The following is a 24,184-nucleotide window of genomic DNA, read 5'->3' as shown; positions in this document are numbered from 1 at the left end:
ACTCCAGTCACTGGCTTTCAAGTCCCCACCAGGTGACAGGTCCTGTCTACCCAGTACCCATGCCTCCCACCCCTTTCTCACAGAGCCCCAGTGAGGTCCAGTGGCCCCCTCCTCTGGATGGCTAAGTGTTCAGGGGATGCTGGCCCCAGCCCCAGGCATCTCAGCCAACCATGGTGGTCCCATCTCCTTGCTAGTGATTGGTGAAGTCACGAACACATGACATTCTGGCCAATTGGGACCCAAAAGGGGAGGGTGCACCTGAATTGGTTCCCTCACTCCTAGGACACAAAGAAGAGATGGCCCTTTTCCTGCTCCTGGATGTGATATCTGAACTCCTGCAGCCATCTTGCAACCATGAGGAGAGCTGGTCAGTGACAAAAGCCCACAGTGCAAGGAAGACCAAGCTAAGAGAAATACAGCTTGGGCCCTGACCCTAATGGACCTACAGGCATTCTGCCTTTGGACTCCTCCTGTGCCCTAATTCTCCTTTTGTTTAAGACAATTGAGTTGGAGTTTTCAGTTCTTTGCAGTTGGAACATCTTAGCTGAACCAAGTATAGAAAAGTTCCTTCAGTTTACTTTTCCCATAGCCATGAGAATTTTGACTCACTACCCACGAGTCATTCCTGTTTGTTTGGTATAATCAGAGAAGGACTGGAAGAAGAAGGTGAAGAAAGAGATGTAAAGTGGTTACAGGGCAGTGCAAGTTCTGCTGACATGCATTTAGGGGGCAGGGAGATAAAAAACAACGCAGGGGGGTCCTTGGGACCTGAGAGACGGAACAAACGATACTTAAATCATAACATTTTTAAAAAGCAGTAACAAAAAAGATAAAAATATTTTTTAAAAAAAGAAAAAAAGAACTGACATTTGGATATAACAACAGACACACAGATCAGACCCTCCTGCTATGGATTGTCAGCAAAGAAGCAAAAGCAGTTACAGTGATGTGGGGGTGGGGGGAGGCCTGGGAAAAACCCTAACAAGCAAGAGAGGATGAAAGAAGGTTCACTGTGATCCCGTGATAATTATTAAATTGTGGTACGTAAAACGCCACTGCTTCTTTTAATTTCGTGTGTTTAGTTTTATTTCAGCAAATAAAAAATATTCTCAAGAACTTTCTTAGGTTGTCCCTTTAGCGTACCCTCCTAAATTCAGCTTGCTACGAATTTTTCTGCCAGTGGGGTGATCAGATACAGGACCTGGGCAGAACGGAAGAATCGCTGTTATTTCCGTCGTCATTTACTCACTGACTCACTGAACTTTACTGATGTGCTAAGGTGGCCCAGACTCTCTCTGTGAGGTCATTTTGGCATTTTATTGAATGCTGACTTGTGAGGTTCTCTTTTCCTGTACACATGCCTGGCTTCTCCAAAGGACTTTATTTTTATGTATTTATTTATTTTTGGCCGCACCACGGCTTGCAGCTTCTTAGTTCCCCAACCAGGGATTGAACCCGTACCCTCAGCAGTGAAAGCGCCGAGTCCTAGCCACTGGACCGCCAGGGAATTCCCCTCCACACAACTTTAATCTCTAAAGGTAGGACTGTGTTGTGTATTTTATTTCCATTGACAGTGTCTAGCACAGGTCTAGGTGTGTGATAAGCACTCATAGAAGTCTTAATTATATATAAAGTAAGTCTCACGCTTAAATAAGAGAAACTTAGAGGGTCTTAACTCTGATACTGTTGCTTTGGTCCAGGATCAAAGGTGAGTCTTTGAATCAGACTTTTTGCTTTTTAGGGATGCTCCCCTACTGCTTGCTTCCATACAGTTACAGAAGTGTCCAGAAATCCTTCTAAGGAAGAAGAAGGTATAGTGTTATTAGACTGGATGCTTGGGCAGTGGGACCTGATACTCATCCCACAGCACCCCTGAATCCTTTCCACACCATGTGCTGGGGATGCTGAGGCTTCGAGCCAGCCCTTCTGGGCCGCTGCCTGCTCAGGGTCTGCACGGAAGGTCTAATTTGGATCAGATGACAGCCTCGGAGGGGAGCCCATGTGACAGCTGGAAGCTCACCAGCAGGCAGAAGCCAAACAAGTCAGGGATTTTTCTTCTCTGAAGACAACAGTCCTGATTCCTGTGACATGATATCTAAATTGCAAGAACTGAGCAACTCTGTATATGATCTACCTCTACATCTATGTATATAAGATAAAATGAAGCCTACAAAAGTCTGAGAATGGCACGGGCTTGGGTCCCGGGTCGGGGTAGAGTCACGGCCCAGCCGTCGCGGCGTCTTGCCGGGTGGAGGCCCCTACATGTCGTAGAGCCGGAGCTGCTCCTGCACATCGCCATCTGACATCTCGCCAAATGTTTCCTTGTTGTCCTTCATGAGCTTGAAGATGGCAGCCAGCTGTTCTTTCTGAACTCTGTCAAGAAGAAAGGATAAAGAGGAAAAAGATGCTCCCAAACCAGGGGAGAGAGAGAGACCGTGCACATCCCGTGGAGTCGGGACACTCCTCACTCCTGTATTACTGCTTTGCTTTCCAGAGTAAGAAGAAAATGAAACTAAAACAAAACCCACTCTTGGGTTTCCCTGGTGGCGCAGTGGTTAAGAATCCGCCTGCCAATGCAGGGGACACGGGTTTGAGCCCTGGTCCGGGAAGATCCCACATGCTGCAGAGCAACTAAGCCCGTGTGCCGCAACTACTGAGCCTGCGCTCTAGAGCCCGGGCACCACGACTACTGAAGCCCGCGCGCCTAGAGTCCGTGCTCCGCAACAAGAGAAGCCACCGCAATGAGAAGCCCGCGCACCACAACGAAGAGTAGCCCCCGCCCGCCGCAACTAGAGAAAGCCCGCGCGCAGCAACGAAGACCCAACGCAGCCAAAAATAAATTAATTAATTAATTTTAAAAACCCAAACAAACCCACTCTTAACACAGGAGCTGATTTGGTCTAAAAAAAAACCAAATCAAAAAAAACCCGGGGAGGGCTTCCCTGGTGGCGCAGTGGTTGAGAGTCTGCCTGCTAATGCAGGGGACACGGGTTCGAGCCCTGGTCTGGGAAGATCCCACATGCCGCGGAGCGGCTGGGCCCGTGGGCCACGGCTGCTGAGCCTGCGCGTCTGGAGCCTGTGCCCCGCAGCGGGAGGGGCTGCGATGGTGAGAGGCCCGCGCACCGCGATGAAGAGTGGTCCCCGCACCACGATGAAGAGTGGCCCCCACTTGCCGCAACTGGAGAAAGCCCTCGCACGAACCGAAGACCCAACACAGCCAAAAATAAATAAATAAATAAATAAAGTAGCTATAAAAAAATTAAAAAAAAAAAAAAACAAAAAAAAAACCCGGGGAATTCCTGGGCCTCTTTTTGATGTTGACTGCACACCCCCCTGGGAGGCCACGAGGAAGCAGAGGTGTTCCACTAGGCGGCTGGAGAGCCTATGAAGAGACATGTTAGAAACAGCCTTCGTTTAGAGGGATGAGCCAAAAGTGGAGGAAGAAGAAAACACAATTGGCTGGGAAATGGGAGCATACAGATGTGTGCACAGGGTGCTTGGCCCAGGGGCAAGGGTGGGTGTGGGGTCTCGCTGCCCAGAGGAAGGGGCGCCTCTTTCCAGTTTGCACAAAGACACCTTATAGCCAGCGGGGGCCCTGGCCCTTTTACCAGGGAACAGGCCTGGCTGGAGATAGGCTTTATGTTCACCACACACGGGCTGGGGGGCCGGGGGAATGCTGGGAGTGATGTTATCTCTCTGCAGCTGGCCACGCCATCGGATCAGCACGGGACACCGCCCACGAGTGCAAACATGAAAGGGTGGGGTGAGACTCTGCAGCCACGGTTTGCTTCTTGTTTGTTCTGCTGTGCTGTGCTCGTCAGCGAGGCTGGGCGCTGTGTGCTGGCATGGGCTCCCCGTTCGGTTTCAGGCTTCTGCGGTTCCCCCCTCCACACCGCCCTACTGGCTCGGCACGGGCCCCCTTCAGAGGATGTAAACCGAACGGCAGGGTCTGCTCTGGTCCCTGAAGACCCACCAGGAGGCAGAGCTTCGGCACAGCCTCTGGCCACCCTGGCCCTGCAGGGCACAGCACTGCCCCACCAGCACCCCAACCCTGCCTAGAGGGGGATCCGATCGATGTCTGGTCTTACGTTTGTCCTAACATATTCCTCTGCAGTAACCCCATATCTCCCAAACAGGAAACAGTTGGTTTTCTGACTGCAGCAGCATCTAGAAGCTGAAATACCGAAGTCCCAAATCCAAGCCTGTCTTAGTCACGCTGGGAAAGTTATTTCTACAATCTGCTTTCCTGTCTGGAGGAGAAGGCGCCTGTGAGAAGTACGCGATACCCTACCGCCTGAAGAAAGGAGTACTGTGAATTGACAGGCTGTGTGTTCAGCTCTTTGGAAGGAATCACAATCCAGATGTATGAGTGGGCATCCCCCCAAAGGAACACAAATCCTCTTGTGTGTCTCTTAATGGCCATGGCGCTTGCATAGTTTTAAGAGGGTGGGCCTAGGACTTCGCACTCTGCTGGAGAGTAACAACAGGCACAAGTTGAAAGACAGCTCAAATTTTAATGGGTTCAAAAAGATGATTTTTTAAAAAATAAAGCAAAACTGAAATAAACACACAGTAATCAAGACCATCTACTCAAAGTTTATTGGACTGAAGAAAGGCTGAATACACAGATCCAAGCCATCGGGAGAATGTGAGGCTTGGTGCCTACAAGCCACGTTCAGAAGGTGTCCAGACAAACTTAACCTGGAAGGAGTCACCTATTTTTCAGTCAGACCCCGGCCTGGACAAGGAAATCACTGTTGCTGCTGCTGTGTGGGGCGGGCTACATGGCTCTGTGTGGCTGTTGCTTTGTTGCCTGTTCTGTCCTAAACCCGTGAACCTAAGGTATTAGACCCAGAGGAGAAGGTCCCTGGGAATGTACCATGCCCTAGGCTGACAGTGGACATTTCCCGGCCTTCCACTAAATAGGAAAAAAAAAAAATTTTCTATAAACTTAACTGCTTTCAAAAAATGTTTTAACCAACACATCTAAAAACTGCAGATTAGTTTGGTATAGTATAAATATTGTCAAATATAAAATTCCAAGAAATGAATCTGGGACTGATCTGATTATCTGGAGAAGTTCTAACTCATCTATGAAACCTAGGAAAAGGCAGAATTGAGACAGCTGTTTTAAGCGAACACTATCATTATTGCTTCTGCCAAAGCGAAGGTGGAGATTCCGCTGAGCTGGCAGGAACATCAATGAAAAGGCCTCTTAGCAACAAGCGGGCTGGATCCGAGCCTGCTCTCAACGGAGGGTAAGGGCAAGAGGAAGTCAACAGCTGGTTCTGGTTCTTTGCTGCCCACTCATCAATCATCGGGCTCTCGCCCCCACAGCCGAGCCAGCCGAAGACAGAGAGGGGAGTGGGCCCCAAGGGGAAGGAGGGCAGTCGACCGCCCCGACCAGCCAGCGAGCACAGGCAGCTCTCTCCCTCATTTGTCCATCACACCTCAGAGTCTTTCCTGGTTTGGCTTTGGTGATGAAAAGCAGGAGGGCTGGAATGAAACTATACCGATTTTAAGATGATGGCATTGCTGACCCTGGTGATATCTCAGGTGCAAAGCGTGTGTGGACAGGAAGGCTGAGTGACAAGGAAAATAAAAATCCAGGAAAACCCTTCAGCTTAACAAAGCAATCCAGGCAGACAGGGAGGAACGCCTCTACAGGGGAGCGCCACGGGCATTCGGGATCCTCCCAGCCAAGGAAAGTCCTGGATGGGGGCCTAGTCCCGGCAGATTTATGCAGGAAAATGCGCCCCAGGAGCCTGCTGGCTCCTCTCTGGGGATTCCGCTTTATCTCTCAAGTTTTAAGATGCCAAAAGGAAAAGCCTTTAGGAGGAGGCTAAGGATAACTTCATTATTCCTCGGTTCTGTAAAGAGAAATAAGGAGAAAAGATAATTTATTTCACTCATGCCATCTTACAAGTACTGCAGGAAAGGAAAGGGGGTAACGGGGTGAGGAAGGGGAACGTCTGGAATTGCAGAAGCCAGCCCAGACGCTGGGATTCAGACCCAGGGGAGTTTGCCTCTCATCACCTGCTGCAGGAGAGCCCACTAACCAAAGCCAGCCCGAGACCCCGTTCCAAGTCTGCAAGGCCTACAGGGGCAGGTCAGGTCCCACATGTGGGTGGTTGAGTGGGTCGAGTCCCACACATGGGTAATTAGGCAGGGAGGGTCCTCAATTATATAGTTGGGCAGGTCAGGGCCCACCTGTAGGTTGTTTAGCAGGCAGGGTGGCATTGCAGGTAGTTGGGCAGGGAGGGTCCTACACGTTGGTAGTTGAGCAGGTCAGGGCCCTCATTTAGGCAGTTGTACAGGTTGGGTCCCACATGTAGGAGTGAGGCAGGTCAGGGCCCACTTGCAGGTAGCTGGTCAGGGAGCATCCTCAGTAAGATAGCTGAGCAGCTCAGGGCCCACTTGTACATAGTTTAACAGGTAGGGTCCCACTATAGGTAGTTAGGCAGGGAGTGTCAGACTTCAGGTAGTCGGGCAGGTAGGGTCCCAGAGTAAATACTTGGGCAGGGCAGGTCTCTCATTTAGGTATTTGGGCAGTTCGGGTGCCCATGTGGGTAGTTGAGCAGGTTGAAGCCCACTTGTAGGTAGTTGGCAGGGAGGGTCCCACTTACAGGTATTTGGGCAGTTCGAGTCTCACATGTGGGTGGTTAGGCAGGGAGGGTCCTCAATTAGGTAGCTGGGCAGGGAGGGTCCCACAGTAGGTAGCTGGGCAGGGAGGGTACCACATGTTGGTGTGTGGGCAGTTTGGGTCCCACATGTAGGTGGCTGAGCAAGTCGGGTCCCACACGTGGGTAGTTAGATGGGGAGCATCCTCAGTTAGGTAGGTGGGCAGGTCGGGGCCCACTTGTGCATAGTTTAACACGGAGGGTCCTCAATTAGGTAGTTGGGCAGGGAGGGTACCACAGGTGTGTTGTTGGGCACGGGGTCCACATGTAGGTCGGTGGGCAGGTAGGGTTCCACAGACACTTTGTTAGGCAGGTCAGATCGTGAGGGTCAGATCCTCAGCTTTGTGGCCGCTCTGGGCTGGTCCTCTCTGGGCCGGTCCTCTCACCATAGATTATTTCTTATCCCTGCTGGGTAGGTTTTGTCCCTTCTGGGGACAGTGGCTTCCAAGGAAATGTGCTCCCCAGATGACACAAATGGTGTGCCCACCTTTTGTAAGGGAAATGCCAGAAGCACTGGTTTAGCCAGGTGAGCACTGAGGGAAACCGGTGGGATTCAATTTTATCCCTCTGGCGCCCTCATGTGGAGGTGAGCAGCACATGTTCCTAGAAATTCACACCGGTGGATGGTTTGTGGACCCATCAGAGGGCAGAAAGCAGGAGAATATCCATTCACCCTTGCCAGTTATGCATTTCAAAACACCATCCACTAGAGTGGTGTCCACTTCCAGAAACGTCAGGCCAGTCCTGGGGACCTTCAGAATGGAATGGGTGCTGGGGTCCTGGGTCCTCACTATCAGAGCCAACCTAGTCTACCTCCTGGGTTCCACTTTTCCCCTGGCCCAGAATATGGGAAGAAGGGACGGTGTACAAGGAAAGGAGTAGCCGATGGTGCCTTTTCCTTTTGCTGCCGAGCTAGAAGTCAGCCAGGCTCGCCAGCTTCACTGGCCCTGGGGGTGAGGGGGTGGCATCTTGCTGCGGGGAGCAGTCGTAACCTGCAAGCCCAGGGTCCCAGCCACGCTGAGGCTGGACGTGGCACCTCCCAGAAGAGCTGCGGGGGGAACGCAGGGGCACCCCCATCCCGGCAGAGGCGGGTGCTGAGGGAGCCTGTGAGCCCCAGCCCCAGGGGAGACCCAGCAGGAGGTGGGCAGATGGTGAGGAAGCAGGGTCTTTCTTAAGCAGCATGTCTCTGGATTTACAAACCTTACACTTTCTGCCCCTTGGGCAGAAGGAATCTCATCTGTGAGCTGCCCCAGGGATGGGAACGCCCAATTATTAACCACGTGGAGGAACGAATCTGGGGTCTCTTTCTCTGGGTCCTGCGTACCAAGTGCCATGCCCTGAAAACTTGTGAACTGCAGCTTCTGAGGAAGTCTGGGTCTTGTGACTACTAAAGATTTAGGGTCTAGATACTGCTGTGCTGGCCGAGGTAAAGAATTTAAAGTCAGGGGTTTGCAGCATGAGTTTTTAACCAGCTTGCAACTTGACGGGGACCCTGAATGCCAGGAAGGGAATTAGAAACAAGCAGAGTTTGGTCAAGAAGAATTTGACAGGCAAAGAAGAGCACACACTTTTCACTGGCCTGTGGTTTTAGTGGTTTGACAATATTTTTCATACTGACAATCCCAAGGCAGTTTCCTAGACTCAGCTGGGACCAGAGCTGTCTCACACCCGTCAGCTTTCCTGGTCCCCACTGGAACTATCGTGCTGTAGATGAAAACGCAAAGCCACACTTGCCAGCCTCTGCAACCCCAAGCATCACCATGCGGGGAACATGCGAGAGGGCTGGGTGGCAGGGGCCCCATGCAGTGCTGAGTGGGCTGACCACGTACAGGGGCAGGAGGGAGCAAGCGGACCTCACAGGCAGACGTGTCGGACAGCCACAGGAGCATGCTGGGAGGGGCAGTGAAGAGAGTGAACATGAACTCCAGCCCCACCCTGGGAGGACCATGTTCACCATGAAGTCCACCAGTCCCTCCTTCTCAGCTCAAGCACGACTGTGATAACCAAGCCTGCAGGCGAGGAGGTGAGAAGCCCTCACCCCAAGAGCAGCGCTTGGGCAGTCTCGACCCCGCAGAATAGCTCAGCGTGAACCACTCGTCTAGAGACCCCCAAAGATCCAGTAGGGAAAGACCCTCCTGGGCAACGCAGAGCCTGCTGTCTGAACACGATGGAGGAAGGACCTTCCCTCTCCCTCCCCGAGGTCCCAGCCCTGAACCCAGGGACGGTGGCAGTCTGACCCCGGCCCGAGCCCTGCCACTGAGTCGGCTCACTGGCCTCTCCTAATGGCCCTTCGTCTCCGCAGAGCGCACAGAATAAGGCCAGGGTCCCGGTCACAGGCTCTGTCCACAGGGCCCTTCGCGGGACCACAGGCACGTCAAGCCCCCTCCAGCCTTAACTCTGGGGCTGCACACCTTTTCTGGAAAGGGCCACATACTGACTCTTTTCAGCTCTGTGGGCCATGCGGTCCCTCTGCAACTACTCAGCTCAGCCACTGCAGTGCAAAAGCTGCCACAGACCCCAGAAAAACAGTGGCCGCAGCCCTGTTCCAGTCACGCTGGAGTTACACGAACAGGGCTGCAGTCCGTCAGCCCTTGCTCTGATCGTAACGCCCTGCCTGACCCACAGCCTGGGGGCACAGGGTTTCTGCCGGGCACCTTCTGCCTTCTCAGGGAAAGATGAAAGCTGCAGGGGTGACACCACGCAGTCCAGCGGAAGACAGTCCCTCCCCAGCCTCACAAGGGGGCGCTGGCCCTCCAACCAGCTGGCCCATTAGGCCCAGGAGGGACTTGCGTGAACTGGGCCTCCAAGAACCCTGCAGCCCTGGGAAGGGAGCCTGTTGACCCAGGAGCCCTGCGCTGGAGAAGAATGAGCAGGCCCGGGTGCACAGAAATGAATTACTGGTTATGAAGGCAGCGGAGGAGGAGAGGTTTGGACCACAGTCAGTCGTGATGGGGACACAGTAACAGACAGGATGAGGGGAGGCACCACTAATCTAGAAGTCAGTCTCCTTACCAAAAGGATTTGCAAGAATATTTGTGGCTCAGGACCTAAGGAACTTGCTACAGGGAAGTGAGGTCAGAGGTCAGCTCAATCCTGAAATATAAAGGCAGCAAACCGGATCACACCCAGAGGCAGAGGCTGGGCACCGAGGAGTGGGGGGCTTCCCCAGGCTGGGCTCCCCCTGCCACCCCTCCGCCCCCGGTGATGAGCCTTCCGGGCCAGGTGTGGAAGGACTGGCAACAGCTCCGGGAGGGGAAAGGGGGTTCTCGTGGGCACAGTGCCTTCTGACTCGACAGATACAGGGTGGCTTGGCAGTAATGAGAGGGTAGCTGAGATCTGCATCCTGGAATAATAAAGCCTCCACTCCTGACCCTAGAACCCAGCTTACGCTAGCTAGGAAGTAGGGGGTGATCACCCAGCCCCTCCGGGTTGCTGGGCTCAGAAAACACAGGCCCCCATTTAGGTTTGTGCTTAAACCGGAGGACCCCAGGCCCAGACCACTGGTTCTCCCCCATGGCCTGTCCCCGCTGCTCCTTAGGAGGGAAGCCCAGGGGTGTGCATGGGTGCCCGGCTGGGGGCTGGCGGGGGAAGAGCCCAGTTCTAAAAATGAGGAGCTGCGTGGCTGCAACTGCCCAGAGCTCCGTGGAGCAGAACAGATGAAAAATGACTGCTGGCCCTGGGCTGGGGGCTTGGGGGGTGCTGGGGGGGCTTGGTGGCCCAGTGGATGAGCAGGAAGAATCACGCTCTGTCCTGCAGTGATGGATTGGTTTTGTCATGAACCCTCCGTGTAAGTGAACAGCCGGATCTGCTCCAGGCTCTTCCCAGGCATCTGCTTTTTCCCTTTTGGCGGAGGAGGGGCGGGGTGCAAGAAGGGGCTCGGCCACCCTCCCCCTGTCACCGTCACACACTCCTCCCGAGGGCCCCAAGGGGACTGTTGGGGGAAATCGAGCCTGGCCGAATATTGCCAGGACAGGGGGGAGAAAACCCTAAAATGGAAATGGAAGCGTGGGGGGCTGGCAAAGCTTACAGGAGGCCCTCCTCCTCTCCCGCATACAACGAAGGGGGCTCACGGCGGCACCGGTACTGGAGAAAGCTGAGCGACCCTGAAGAGGGTGGGCGGCCTACCTCTGTTCCTCCTCCAGTTCCTCCTTGGTCATCATCTTCTTGTACTGGTTTCCCCTCAGCTTCCCGGGGCTGTATTTGAAGGAGAAGGCCTCTCCGCCTGCAGAGAGGACACCCAGTAAGAGCCAGTTAGGGTGCTGGGCCTGCCTGCAACTTCAGGCCCCTTTCCCTTCCAAAGAAGCGTTTCCAAAGAACCACCTGGGCCAGAGAGGGTGCCCCGGCTTCAAAGAGGGGCAGATGGGCCCCACGCCCACCCCGGGCCAGCTCACCTAAGCCTCAGAGAGGGCTGGACGCCCACAACATCTGCTCACCCTCTCCTGAGCCTGGCAGGTCCTCCCCCCACACCCCTTCCGCTTAGGAACTCTTTTGGGAACTTGAACCCGGGATGAGGCAGCCGGAGTGAAGCGAGCATTGCCGCCCCACCCCCGCCCATGCTATTCGGTTCCATCCACCAAAGGCCGGTTCCCTTCCAAGACCAGGTTGAGCCGTCCACAGAGCTGCCTGTGGGCCCCTCTCCCGCAAGGGCTCTGGCCAAGCAGCCGCCCGCAAGGCTTTTCTCCCCCTCATCCTGAACCCCCCCTTCCCCATGACTGCTGTGCTAATTACACAGTCGGAGGGCGCTTATCTCTGGGAAGCAGACTGTGCTAAGGCGCTGCGTTCCCTGCCTCTCCTCGGGTCCCAGGTCCGGAAGGCTGCAGGGACCCCCGACCCTCCTGCCAAGGTCCTCGGGTCTCCCAGGCTTCGGGGTGCCCGCCCTGCCGTCCAGGGGCGTCCTGTCGGCAGGCCCCTTCTCTCTATGCCCCTCCCCGCAACCAGTTATTAAAAATCTGAAACAACGCATGCAGCCCACAACGGGACATGGGAATGATGTGGCTTGTTCACACGGTGTTCAAATCGGTCATTAAAACCAGCACTTAGGGAACTGCCTGGCGGCCCAGTGGTTAGGACTCGGTGCTTTCACTGCCGAGGGCGGGGTTCAATCCCTGGTCGGGGAACTAAGATCCTGCAAGCCACGTGGTGTGGTCAAAACCCAAAAAACTGAAAAAACCAAACCAAAACCCCCCAGTACTTATTGCTGAACGGGTGTACCCAGGTTTGCCAGTCCCAGAGCAGACCCCGTAGCTGCTTTATAACAAATGAAAGGGCAGCTCTAGAAGCCTGAAGAAGGCACACCAGGGGGTGTGGACAGAGGAAAACAGGGACGTGTGACATGGAGGGAAGCCAGGCCAGAGGAGGCAGCATGTACAGGTGAAGGCTGCAAGGGCAGAAGAGGAAAGAGCTCTAGAGCATTCCCCTGGCTGAGTGTCCAGGTGGAGAGAGTTCCCTTAGGAAGCAATGCCCTTATGTGGTCCTTCAGCCCAGCATGTGGAGGGTAGATGGCCTCTGGTCAGCCTCGGGGATAGAGGCTCAGTGCTTGTCTTATCTAATTTCGGTTAATGTACAAAGAATTGAGTATGGGAAACGCAAGACCAGCAAATCACCCTCCCACACGGATGTATTCTTTTTCACTTCTGTTCTATGTCACTTCAGTGTCAGGGATCTCAAACACCCCCACATCCTGCCCTGGGGCCACCCGGACCTCCTCCAGCTGGCAGCTGTCCCGAGTGATCAGACAGGCTGATGTGGGCTCCAGGGAGGAAAAGGCTGCAGCCTCTGAGATTCGAGTTCTCTCTGGGCTAAAAGAAGGTTCTGGATGCAAATTCAGAACCCAGGCATTGTAGCTGGGGTGGTGTTTGCTCTCACCACAGCCTGACTTTGCAGGAGAATCTGGCCGCCAGGGCTGAGCCCTTGCCTTAGGAAGCAGTTAGCATGTTTGTACCAGGATTAACTCGCTCTTCATTCATTCAGCAAATACTCAGTGAGCACTTTGCTCGGTGCTGGGGACTTAGCAGCGAAGAGAACATACAGCAAGCAAAGATGAGCAATGAAAATACAGAGTCTGGGACTTCCCTGGCGGCCCAGCGGTCAAGACTTCGCCTTCCATTGCAGGGGGTGCAGGTTTGATCCCTGGTCGGGGAGCTAAGATCCCACATGCCTCGCGGCCAAAAAAAGACTTAAAAAAGGTCCACATTAAAAAATCTTATAAATAAACAAGTAAAATAAAATAAAATACAAAGTTTGCAGTAGGTCCTGAGAGCTCTTCAGAAAAGGACAGCAGGAGGGGAGAGAGAGGCAGGGAGGGGGCTGCTTGGAAGTTTGCGGTGGGGGGGTGGGTGTCAGGAAGGGCTTTACAGGTGATGCTGCAGGTCTGGGAAGACAGATCCAGCAAAGCAAGGAAGCCAGTGAAGCGGGGGGCAGGAAGCAAGGGGAAAGGAGGACACGGGGTGAGAAGCCAGGCTGCCAGGGGAGGCCTTGGTTCTTCCTCCTGGTGAGCTGGGGCTGGGGCTCAGCGCAGACAGGATGACTCCCCCCGACCCCCCCGCCCCGGAGACCCCGCTCCCATCAGCTTCTCTTCCCTCCAGGCTGAGCTCAGCTCAGGCTGATGAGCAAAGGGCCCGCAGCATCAGGAGCTTCTGAAGGCTCAGGGCTCGGACTGCGGTGTCTGGGCATCTGAGAGCTATGCTGAGTAATCTGGGGCCGCCGTTTGAGGGGCCTGGGTCTTTGGTTGTCAGGAAAGAACCTGCCATGGGGCAGAATCACACGGTGCTGGTCTCAGAGTGAGCTCGCAACCATGCTGGCTTCTGGACCTCAGAGAGAGGCAACGGACAAAGAAGACGGATTAACTTCGACTTCAAGGTCATTGTGTTGCTATGTTTTAGAAAAATAAAACATAAAAAATGCTGCCAGCTGGGTACTACTCAAGGTTTCAATCTGTGGGGCTGGTCTGATTATGCTGCTTCGAGCCAGAGAGAACAAACCACTTGAAAAGGCTTTCACTTAATCACATATGGTGTGACGAGGGATACACAGCAGCCTCCAATTTTGCTAGATCAGGAGGGTTCAACGTGAGAGCCCCCTGGGAGGGGGGACTTCCTCTTGCAGTCTTCTGAATCCACCCAGCGGCTTAGGGAAGGCACCTTAGCGGACACTGAGCGGCTCACTGCAGAGGGGCTGGGGGCCTCTCACGTTTTCTTCTGACAGCTGGGGCCCTAAATCTCTCCTGCCTCCGCCTTGTCAGGGCTGGGAGGAGGCGGTTGGGGGATGGGCAAGGTCCAGAAGCAGCAGTGAGATAAGGACGGAGGGCCCGGAGACACTGCACGCGGCTGCGTGTGGGGCTGCACGTCTAGGGGGTCTGACAGTGTTTCAGAAGAGGGGTCTGCTGAGCCTCCCCTTGTCCTGGCGCAGGGGCCTCCAGCAGCCTTGGTGCTTGCCTTGTGCGTCCCCACATCACGAACGGGATCCAGTAACGTGGCAGGGACAGACCCCAGGGCCACGGTTCCTGCAGAGGATCTGGAGAATCAACTGCTAGAGGGAGAGCCCATGGCAAAGGGCTGATGTCCACCCCATCCAACCCCCGCCCCCCTGCATCCTCCTGCCCCTCCCTCTTCCTCTAAGGCTCTATTGATAGAAACTGAAGGCCCATCCCTGCTGGGCCTCAGGGGAATCGTCCCCAGCTCCCACCCCCCAGCCCAGCCCTGCCTGCCTGGCCCACACCAGCCCTGGTTACTGCATTCCTGCAACCTTCTCTTTCCAGGGCTCCTGCCAGCTGTTGACTTAAAATCACAGCAACAGACTCCCTTTTCAAAAAACCACGAAATATTTCGAACGTACACAAAAGTACAGCAAGTAATAAGTCCTCCGTGTACTTGCCACATAGATTTGACAGATGTTGACATTTTGCTATTTTTGCTTCAGCTGCTGCTTTTTTTTTTTTTTTCTTTAAAGAAATAAAACATGACAGAATCAGCAGAAGCCCCACACCGCGTCTGGTCCTGTCTAACTGGGGCGCTGGTCCCCGTGGGTGGCCAGAGCAAACACACTGCCTTCTACCCGGTCAAGTCCAAATTGCTCAATGCTCCCGGTCACTCCCCTTCTCTTCCCCTAGCTGCCTGGAACCTGATGGCCACGCAGGTCTGGCTAGTTAGCTAGAGCTGCTTGGGAATCAGGCGTTTCCTCTCTGGGGGACTTTAACCTGCAGAACGCTGGGAGGCGGCCCTGTAAGTGGCTTTAGTCTCCATAAAATAGGTCCGAGGTATTTGGAGAGAAATGTGAAATGTGCAAATCGGGGACGAGAAAGGAGTTAAGAGGCACTGCAGGAGACAGAAGGTCAGTGATGGGCCACCTGTATTTGGAGACAACTCACATTGTATAAATGGAAAAGCAAAGGCCAAAAGAGCAAAGCAGGGACTTCCCTGGTGGTCCAGTGGTTAAGACTCCGCGCTTCCACTGCAGGGGGCGCTGATTCGGGTTCGATCCCTGGTCGGGGAACTAAGATCCCGCATGCCACACAGTGCAGCCAAAAAAAAACACAAAAGAGCAAAGTAGGTGGTCAGGGAGATGGGTGCCAGGAAGGCAGGGGGTCAGAGAGGAGTGGGCTGCAGCCTCAGTGTCCTCTGGGTTGCACCAGACACGGCTTCTCAGCCCCTCTCCTCCATCCTCTCCCCCTCCATCCACTCCCCTCATCCTGCCACTCAAATCCTCAGCTGGGGAATCCAAAGGGCCACGGCACAGCCTAGCCTCCACAGCCAGACACGATAAGGCTGGCCTCAGCGGGCAGTGATGTGCGGGTCCCACTCACCGTCTTCTTCCTCAGGCCCTGCCAGGGGTGGACCCTCCACGCCATCCAGCTCCTGCTCCTCTTCCTGCAAGACAAGGACAGGGGTCAGCGCCTGGGCACCTGATTTACTCTTTGATACTGTCATTCAGGGTTTGACCCCTCGGTCAAAGCAACCTGACCCCTGGGTCTGCTCTTAGGATAGATGTGCTTGGGGACCGGCAGCGGGTGACCGCCTCGGGGAGATGGGGCACTGGCGGACAGGGCGTCGCGGGGAGAGGAAGGGGCCGCCCAGGGCCGGCCTGACCACTCACAGCGCCCGCGTTGTCCTGAGTGGGGGCCACGGTCAACAGCAGGTGGAAACAGGGACACCAGCGGGAACTCCCTGGTGGTCCGGTGGTTAGGACTCGGCGCTTTCACTGCCGTGGGCTCAGATTCAAGCCCTGGTCAGGGAACTAAGATCCCGCAAGCCATGCGGTGCGGCCAAAACGTACAAACAAGCAAAAAAGGAAACAGGGATGTCAGTGCCTGAATTTTTGACCTTTGCACCTCAGTGCCTTTGCCTTTTCCAGGTGGGTGCTGGTCAAGTGGTGGACGCCACTTTGATAAGTGGACTTGGCGACTCCCACTCCTGGCTGTAGTGAGTAGAACAAAAGGCACGAGAGGAAAGCTGGCGGCTTCTCTGGGGTCCGGGCTGGGCTGGGTGTCACAGAGAAGCTGCGTTTGTGGTCACAGGCTCCATCTCTGCTTCCTTTAACATTGTTTCCATCCCTGACCATTTCAGGGTCCATTTTCCCAAAATGGGAGCTCCACCTCCCTCAGCCTGGTTCTCTCCCACGCACACGGACAAAATAAACAGAAGGCTGGAAGGAATGTCCCGGGATGGCCTCGGTGGAAGGCAGGAGTGACTTCAACTTGCAGGAATGTTGGAGGATGACAGGGAGGTGCTGGTGCTGCGGCTCTGAGGGACTGAAGGGCCAGGGGACCTGAGGCCCGAGGAAGCCCAGCGGCAGACCAGGCAGAGCCAGCAGGTTCAGGAGAGGGGAGCCCAGACGTGAATGAGCTGCCCCACGGGGGCCGAGGCAGCGCGGGGGACTAATCCAAACCCAGGCCTTCAGGCTCCCGGCCGGGGGGTCCAGCGGTTTGCAGCCTCAGCAAGCCGGGCAGGCAGGCGCCCCAACAAATCAGAGAGAGCTAAGCTGGGAGGCAAAGTTTGCACAAAAGCCCAAGAGCCGGTCATAAGTGGCAAACCCAAAGGGCCTCGAGTCTCTTGTGACTTTCTCTCTCGCTGGACCCCACAAGATGCCGCCGGGAGGAGCAGGGCCGGAGGCAGGAGCCGGCTCTTCTCCACTTAGCAGTTTACATCCGGCTCAGCACCACCTGACGTGAGGCCCGCTGCCTCGAGTGCTGGCCAGCACCTGGGGCTCGGGTGTCCAGACGCCTCCGGGATTTTGCCCAGCAGAGCGTCTTTGTGGCTGCAGGGGAAGGCAGGCCTCTTTGGGGGACCAAGGAGACACCCCTTTGACTCAGCAAACCCAGTTCTAGGGATCTGCTCTGGACTGGAAAACCATCTATCCAGGTTTTTATACGAGGACTCTGGGTGCAGGGGAGAACAAGACAAAACTGGGAACAACTAAATGTTCATCCATGGAGTTAAATATAGTATAGTTAAGTATATTATAGTTAAACAGTTTGGTCGATATGTTCACCAAAATATTAACAGCTTAAATATATTACAGTGCACGCATATACTGTGCAACACTGCCTTAAAAAGGAGGTGACTGGGGACTTCCCTGGTGGTCCGGTGGTTAGGACTCCACGCTTCCACTGCAGGGGGCACGGGTTCGATCTCCGGTCAGGGAACTAAGATCCCACATGCCACGCGGCACAGCCAGAAAAATAAAAATTTTAAAAATTTAAAAAAAATTAAAAAGGAGGCAACGAAACGTACAGATGTGAAAAGCGCATCGAGATACATTACCAAAGGGAGAAGCAAGAAGCAGCACAGAGTGAAGAGTGCAACATTCTTGGTGTGCATGTCAAAACAGAAGTGCACATATATGCTCATAAATGCAGAGAAAACGTTTTCTAGAAGGACACGCAAGACACCGGTAACAGCGACCGCCTTTGGGGAGAGGAGCTGGTTAGGGGCGGCCTTTCCTCTCCATCTTACACATTTCAGTATAATTTGGATTTTCTAATAATAGGCATGAATGGCATTTTTAAAATGCTACACAGGGATCTCTGAACAGCGAGCTTGGCGCTACTATATGTATTTTTCTTTAAAAAAAGAAAGAAAAACGGATTAATCAGGGCTGGAGCCCAGAAATAAGCCCAATACCAAGACTAGAGAGTAGGCCAATTCTCCTACTATGTTCGAGGGACACAAAGGCTAAAGGAAAAGCAACAAGAAAGCAAGCACAGCCCCTTCGTGGAGGAACTCACAGTCCGGTAGGAAAGACATATACCCAGATAATTGCCACCCAGGATGGTAAATTCAAGAACCAAGGCAGACCTCTTTATCCCAAAGGGACACGGCATCAGTTGACCTGCCAACACCCCCCTGGGGAGAGGCTGGTCTACATTTGGATTGTGCACTTGACTTTGGAAGTGTGGTACTTTTTAAACTGGTTATGACCCATCGGTGGGTCACGAAAGCAATTTCGAGGTTGCTACTAGTATTTAAAAATTGTGCAGCCAACGTCTTAGTGTGATTTTAAGATTTAATAACTTCAGAAGCATAAATGCTCCCAACATACCAAAAAATGACATTTGAAAGGTTAGTTATCTACATTCTAAATATGTTGACGTTTCTTATCCAGATCCATATAACACCCCCGTCTAGTGGCTCTAGCTGATTTTCAGACTTTGGAAAACGACTCACGGGCGGATGGTCAGTGGCTAAAGGGACTGCCTTTGTGAGTCCAGCCTTGTGATCGGATGAGCACTGGAGGCACACGTGACAGTCTGGACGTGACCGCAAGGGAGGTCGACCAGGTATCTGAGGCGCCCACAGGAGAGGACTCCTCTACCTGCTCGTCCGTCCAGATTCCGGCACTCACAAAGACTCAAAATGAAAAACACAGCATTCAAATGTCAGGAAACTAAGTATAAAAGGAATTTAAATAAGTAAATACTCAACTGATGTATTTTGTAGGTTTGTAGCATTTACACTTCTTCAGTTATTAAGACTTAAAACTACACTAAGACTTTGGGGGTGACCCTGTATCCCAATATGAAATTAAAGATAAATAGTGGTGTGTGTGTGGTTGATGTAGATACCGTTTTATAAAACTTCTGTGACTTTACAGACAGGGATGCAATTCAAATAGATTTCTTACTTGAGACTTCATGAAGTTTGGAAAACATTGCTGAATCGGCGATTTACTGTTTTCTGTCTGCACAGAAACCCCCTTCTTTCAGAAGATGCCCTTTGAAGCCTGTGGTCCTGGTGGGAACTGCCAGTCGGGCAGTCAGACCCCACCCCCCACACACACCACGATGGGCAGGGCAGGTGGATGTGACCCAGGGGCCAACTTCTGCTTGGGCACAAGGGACCTCTGGTCCCAGAACTGGGAGCTCGGGAGCTGCCCAGGGTCACCGGGGTGCGGAGTCCCTGGCTTTCCACCCCTGCCTCCCCTGTACGTGAGCGACTCAAATCCTGGTTCTGCGGAAGCTCACCTGAGCCCAGTTTCTGTCACCGACAGCCAGAGTCCTGACCACGGCCACTGTCTACTCACATCCCACTCCGCAAGCCCAGAACATCTCACGTTCTGCCAGGAGGCTCTTGCCTCTGTCAAACACCAGCTGCACAGCAGTGGGGGTGGGGAGGCGGGGCTGCTCCAGGGTGGTGCCCAAGGCCTCACATTTATCTGGGTTACTAACCGGTCTTCTAGACAACATCATAATAATGGAAAGCCTTCCATTATTTAAAAAAAAAAAAAAGTAAAAAAATCGCTCTTTATTGCATTTTGCCCTTATTTTATAAAAAGTGTGTAAGAGCGACTGAGACAAGGACGGAAACCCTTCTGGAGGCTGGGACTCTTTAGCCTCAGTCCAGTGCTCTCTGCTTCAAGATGGTGAGCTGCGTGCACGACAGCAAAGGAAAAGAATGAAGGGAGACCGTGTGCAAAATGCTGGAACCGCTCTGTCGAAGCCTTTGTCTGGAAGAGCAGACTGGGAACTCCCTGGCGGTCCAGTGGTTAGGACTTGGCGCTCTCACTGCTGGGGCCCAGGTTCCATCCCTGGTTGGGGAACTAAGATCCCGCAAGCTGCACAGTGCGGCCAAAAGATAAAGGATTTTACCTGCGTACATGCTCGCAACACATCCCATCTTTAAGTTCTGCTTTGGCAGGTACATACCTTATGCATTCAAGCAACACGATGGTGGGGGGCCCTAAGGAGGGGAGCTCAGCTGAGCCTGAGGGGCGCAGGGGAGGCCTTGGAAGGGACGAGAATCCTGACCTGGGTCTGAGAAGAGCTGGGCACGCCTGGAACATCCCGGCTTTTCCAGTGACTCCTTGGAGTTTGGTGTGACTGCAGGGAGGGGGTGGGAGGCCAGGAATGCAGAGCCCGGACTAGAGAACTTACACAGGACAAGACACTGAGGAGCGACCGGAAGCTTCAAAGTGGGGAGAAACAGGATGAGAGCTGCATTTGGGAGAGTATGTGGGGATGCACTGGCAAGACAGGAGGCAGGAAGGTTCAAAGCACAGGTGAGGGGGGTGTTCAAAGCGCCGCTGAGAGATGTAAGGGCCTGAACCTCCGAGAGGCTAAAGGAATTGGGCCCTCAGCTCTGTCTTTGCCGAATGAGTCTTGAAGGCCCAAGGCGACCCCTCAGGGCTCTCAGGGTCTGAGTCCCACTCTGGGGCTTGCTCTCCTGTGGCCAGTGGGGCAGCCGTGCCCCACAGCTCAGCCAGGACCAGGCCTGGAGGCAGGATGCACCCAGCAGCTGCTCAGAGCGCTGGCTGCAGATCTCACAAGAGGCCGTCACCACTGTTGATTTCTGGTCCATGCCCTTGGTCCTGAGAACGCTGCACGGTACCCATGCCTTAAGGGCTGCATTGTGTCCTTCCCCAAGTTCATATGTTGAGGTCCGAACCCTCAGTACTCCAGACTATGATTGTATCTGGAGAGAGGGTCTACAAAGAGGTAAGTTCAGTGAGGTTATTAGGGTGGGTCCTAATCCAATCTGACTGGTGTCCTTATAAGAGGAAATGTGGACACACGGAGAGAGAGCAGGGAAGCTTGCACACAGAGGAAAAACCACGTGAGGACCCAGCAAGAAGGCAGCATGTGCAACCAAGGAGAGAGGCCTCAGGAGAGACCAGACCCCCGACACCTTGACCTCACAGTTCTGGAGAAGATACATTTCTATTGTTTAAGCCACCCAGTCTGTGGTACTTTGTTATGGCAGCCCTAGCAGACGAACACCCCAAGTGCTAATGAAAGTAAATCAATTTAATGAGAACTGTGAATTGGTGACACCCTCTGAGACTGACAGCTGGTGTCATCCTGGCTGGTCCCCAGAGCAGGCCTGGGACGGAGACCCCGCCCCGGTCAGCTCAGTGACCAGCGTCTCAGCAGGTTAGAGACTAGTTCTAACTTCACATGTTCCGGGCTACTTTTCTAATTCAGCTTTTCCACCAATGGAGGCAGGTGGAGGGAGGGCCTCCTGACAGCCTCTCCAAGGCCAGGAGCCCGAGACCGGAGTCCCCCAGAGGCCAAGAGGGGATGGGTGGCGGAGGGGATGGGAGGGGGCTGTAGGGCACACAGGGGCTTGGAAGGAGGCTTCTCAGAGGCCCCACGGGCCACATGCATAGCTGACAGGCAGCGCATCGCCACTTATGGCTGCCCTGGCTGATCCAGGCCCGATACACAGGCTGAAGTAGAGCAGAGATGGGGGGAGATAGAGGCAGAGAGACAGCTGTCTGTCTGTCTGTCTGTCTGTCTGCCTAAGGAGATGGGCCTGCCCTGGAGTCCTGCAAATAGGGTCGGCTGGACCCTGTGACCAGCCACCTGAGCTGCCTTCTGCTACGGCCGCACCCCCCCCCCGCCCCCCAGTTAGCCCGGACTGGTTTTAGACAGGGAGGACCACGGCCCCACCAGGCAGGCAGAGGGGGAGGCCGGCCTGTCCCTCCCCCCCCCCCCCCCCGTAGGAGGCAACGACAGAGATAACAGGAAGCTCTCCGGGGGCCGCAGCGTTCCCCGTGCGCCGCCCCGCAGCCTGGGTCAGGCCAGCTGACCCCTCCTTCTCCGGAGAGGGTTTCCTGGCGCAAGGGCTGCTTCCAGGCTCCCACTCAGGCGGGAGCGGGCGGGACATGGCTGGCACTCCTTCCAGAAGGATTCCATCAGGCAGTCAGGCTGTTCATCCTCCGCATTCAGAGGGGAACGTCGGCTGTGGGGCGAGCAGAGCCGGCGCCAGTCCCTGGGGCGCCGGCTCTGGGTGGGGAGGACGGGCCAGCGGAGGTCACGACCAGGCCGCTCTCTCCGCCCGCACCATCAAAACAACTCAGCCACCCTCGCTCCAGGCTGAGGCCGCTCAGGCCAGCTCTCTAAACTCACACGTGCAGCTGGACAAGGCACGTCCCCTGTGACAAGAAACTGAAGTCTTCTTGTCCCAAACTGGCCCCCTCAACGTGTCCATTTTATCCCTGCAGTCACAGCGTCTTGACACTCTATCACGGCTTGGGAATGTTGATTTTTTTTTTTCTTTTGTCCATGCCACACGGCATGCGGGATCTAAGGTCCCTGACCAAGGGCTGAACCCGAGCTCGCTGCAGTGGAAGTGTGGCGTCCTAACCACTGGACCGCCAGGGAATTTCCTGCTGTTTCCTTTCTATTCCGACTTCTGGACTCTCCCCGCCTTTGAGAGCCGCCTGGGATCAGCCCCATCGTTCTCCCCACTCCTGTCTCAATCACTCAGTGCCTTCACAGGCACGGTGTCCTCGACTCCACTCTCCGCCAATCATCTGCTCTGAGGACAGCTTAAAACGCTGACTTCATGACGCTCTTCCTGCCAAAGCCCCATAATGACGGTTGCCACGTTCAATCCAAACAACCCCCTGGCTTTCGAAGCTCTCCTGCTTCCAGACTCAGGGAGGTCAGTCTCTAAGGGCTTACTGGCAAGCGCCGTCCTCTCCCAGCCACCACGCGTGCCATGGGGTGCGGGGGCGGGCTGGAACGGAGGGTCATCCTTGGGACCACAGCCTCAGGCACAGGATCCGTCCTTGGCTGTTCACCCCTGAGCCCCTCTCCTTCCTCTGTCTGGATGGGGTCCTCTGAGATCACAGGATCTGACCTGGACAGTCTTGAGCTCATGTTATTATTCTACCTGCGGTCGGCAGAGCCCTGGAGCCGAGTGGAGGGGCTGCGGGGACCACTGCGAGGAGGAGGGGGAGGGGCGGAGGGGCGGAGACCCTCACCCAGAGCAGTTCCGCTTTTCCGCTGTGCACTGGGCTTCCTCCCCTATAAGATTAAAGAGGGAAAAAGGTATCCGGGGCATTAAAAAATGTTAGAAAGCCACTGATCTAACATGGTTTCTACCCAGTACAAAACTCCAGTTGATAAAACCTTTGATGAATTGCTAGTTATCCAGTCTGTTTGAACACGTCTCGCATTGGAGAGATGACTACCTTACAGAGCCGTCTGCCTGCCTCGCCGGGGCATAATACACAGTTCTAGGGATGCACTGCAGGCAGGCGACAGGCAAGGCCCTGGGCTAGAGGCCTGGGCGTGAAGAGAAGTAAGACTCCTGCTGCCCAGGGCAGTCCTACGAGGAGGCAGCACCTGCCTTTCGGCAGGAACCAACAGAGTTTTCTTTCCTTTTTGTTGTCATTGCAGCTTATTCATTCAGCAAGCTCATTCTGGGTGCCGCTTGTCCGCTGGGCCTGTTGTAGGAGCTGGGGACGTGGCCATGAACGTGGCACGCAAGGACCCTGTTCTCATGTGCTGACATTCCACTGCGGCAGACAATGCAGGCTAAAATAAAAGATGATCTCAGCCCGTACTGAGTGCTGAGAAGGAAGCCAGCCGGATGGGACGATGTACTGGGGGGAATTTATATCCGCCAAGGTGGCCAAGGACACAGAGACTTGAAAGGGGAGGAGGAGCAATCTGTGAAGATCTAGGCTGGGGAGAGTCTGCCAGGCAAGGGAGGGGCAGCACCAGGCCTGGCGTGGGGCGGGGCGGGGGGGCACTGAGTGGAGGGGGCGGGGCAGCTGGGAGAAGAGGCAGAGGGGCAGACCCAGGGTCCTGCTGGGCCTCAGGGGCCCTGGTAAGAGCCCGGAGTTTATTCTGTGAGCGATGGAAGGCACTGGGGGCTGTAAGCAGGAGAACAGGAGATGAGGCTTCTATGTTACAGAGAGCACGCTGGTTGCGGGGTGGGGCTTGGGTGGGGTACACACTGGAGGCAGGGAGACCGCTTGCGAGGTTACTGAACAGCCGGCTGAGCCCTGGGCTGGAGCGGTGGCCAGAAAGATGGGCAGACGTGGCAGCAGGCAGGAGGCCTTCTGGAGACACGGGTGACAGGACGGGCTTATGGAGTGACGGCGGGTGGGCGGGAGAGGGAAAAGAAAAAACCAGGAAGACATGTGGGCTCTTGGTCTGAGCAGCTGCGGGAGTGGTGCTAGAACTCTCCATGGGATGAAGATCACTGGGCTTGGGGAGGAGGTGCAGGGCATGCCAGGGGGACAGAAATGAGGCACCCTTATCAGACATGACTGTCTGC

At 54.6% G+C, this 24,184-nt stretch overlaps 1 protein-coding gene across 11 annotated transcripts in view; it reads right to left on the bottom strand.

The window, feature by feature from the left end:
- Nucleotides 1-738: 738 nt before the first annotated feature.
- Nucleotides 739-24,184, bottom strand: part of MXRA7 (matrix remodeling associated 7) — a 30,839-nt gene continuing 7,393 nt past the window's right edge. The window contains exons 2-6 of one of the 11 annotated variants that reach the window (XM_057536584.1): nt 15,481-15,540; nt 15,098-15,170; nt 10,806-10,905; nt 9,693-9,773; nt 4,581-5,870 (exon numbers count right to left, since the gene is read on the bottom strand). In XM_057536584.1, coding sequence (XP_057392567.1) covers nt 9,740-9,773; nt 10,806-10,905; nt 15,098-15,170; nt 15,481-15,540 — 267 coding nt within the window. In that variant the 3' untranslated portion in view covers nt 4,581-5,870; nt 9,693-9,739. Of the gene's footprint in view, nt 2,374-4,580; nt 5,871-9,692; nt 9,774-10,805; nt 10,906-15,045; nt 15,171-15,480; nt 15,545-24,184 lie in introns of those variants that run through there. The other 10 variants (XR_009006376.1, XM_057536581.1, XM_057536580.1 and 7 more) reach the window with 10 other exon arrangements.

Source organism: Balaenoptera acutorostrata, chromosome 20, assembly GCF_949987535.1.
Source record: "Balaenoptera acutorostrata chromosome 20, mBalAcu1.1, whole genome shotgun sequence".
NCBI classification, from domain to species: domain Eukaryota; kingdom Metazoa; phylum Chordata; class Mammalia; order Artiodactyla; family Balaenopteridae; genus Balaenoptera; species Balaenoptera acutorostrata.
This window is presented reverse-complemented; position numbering and strand designations above follow the sequence as displayed.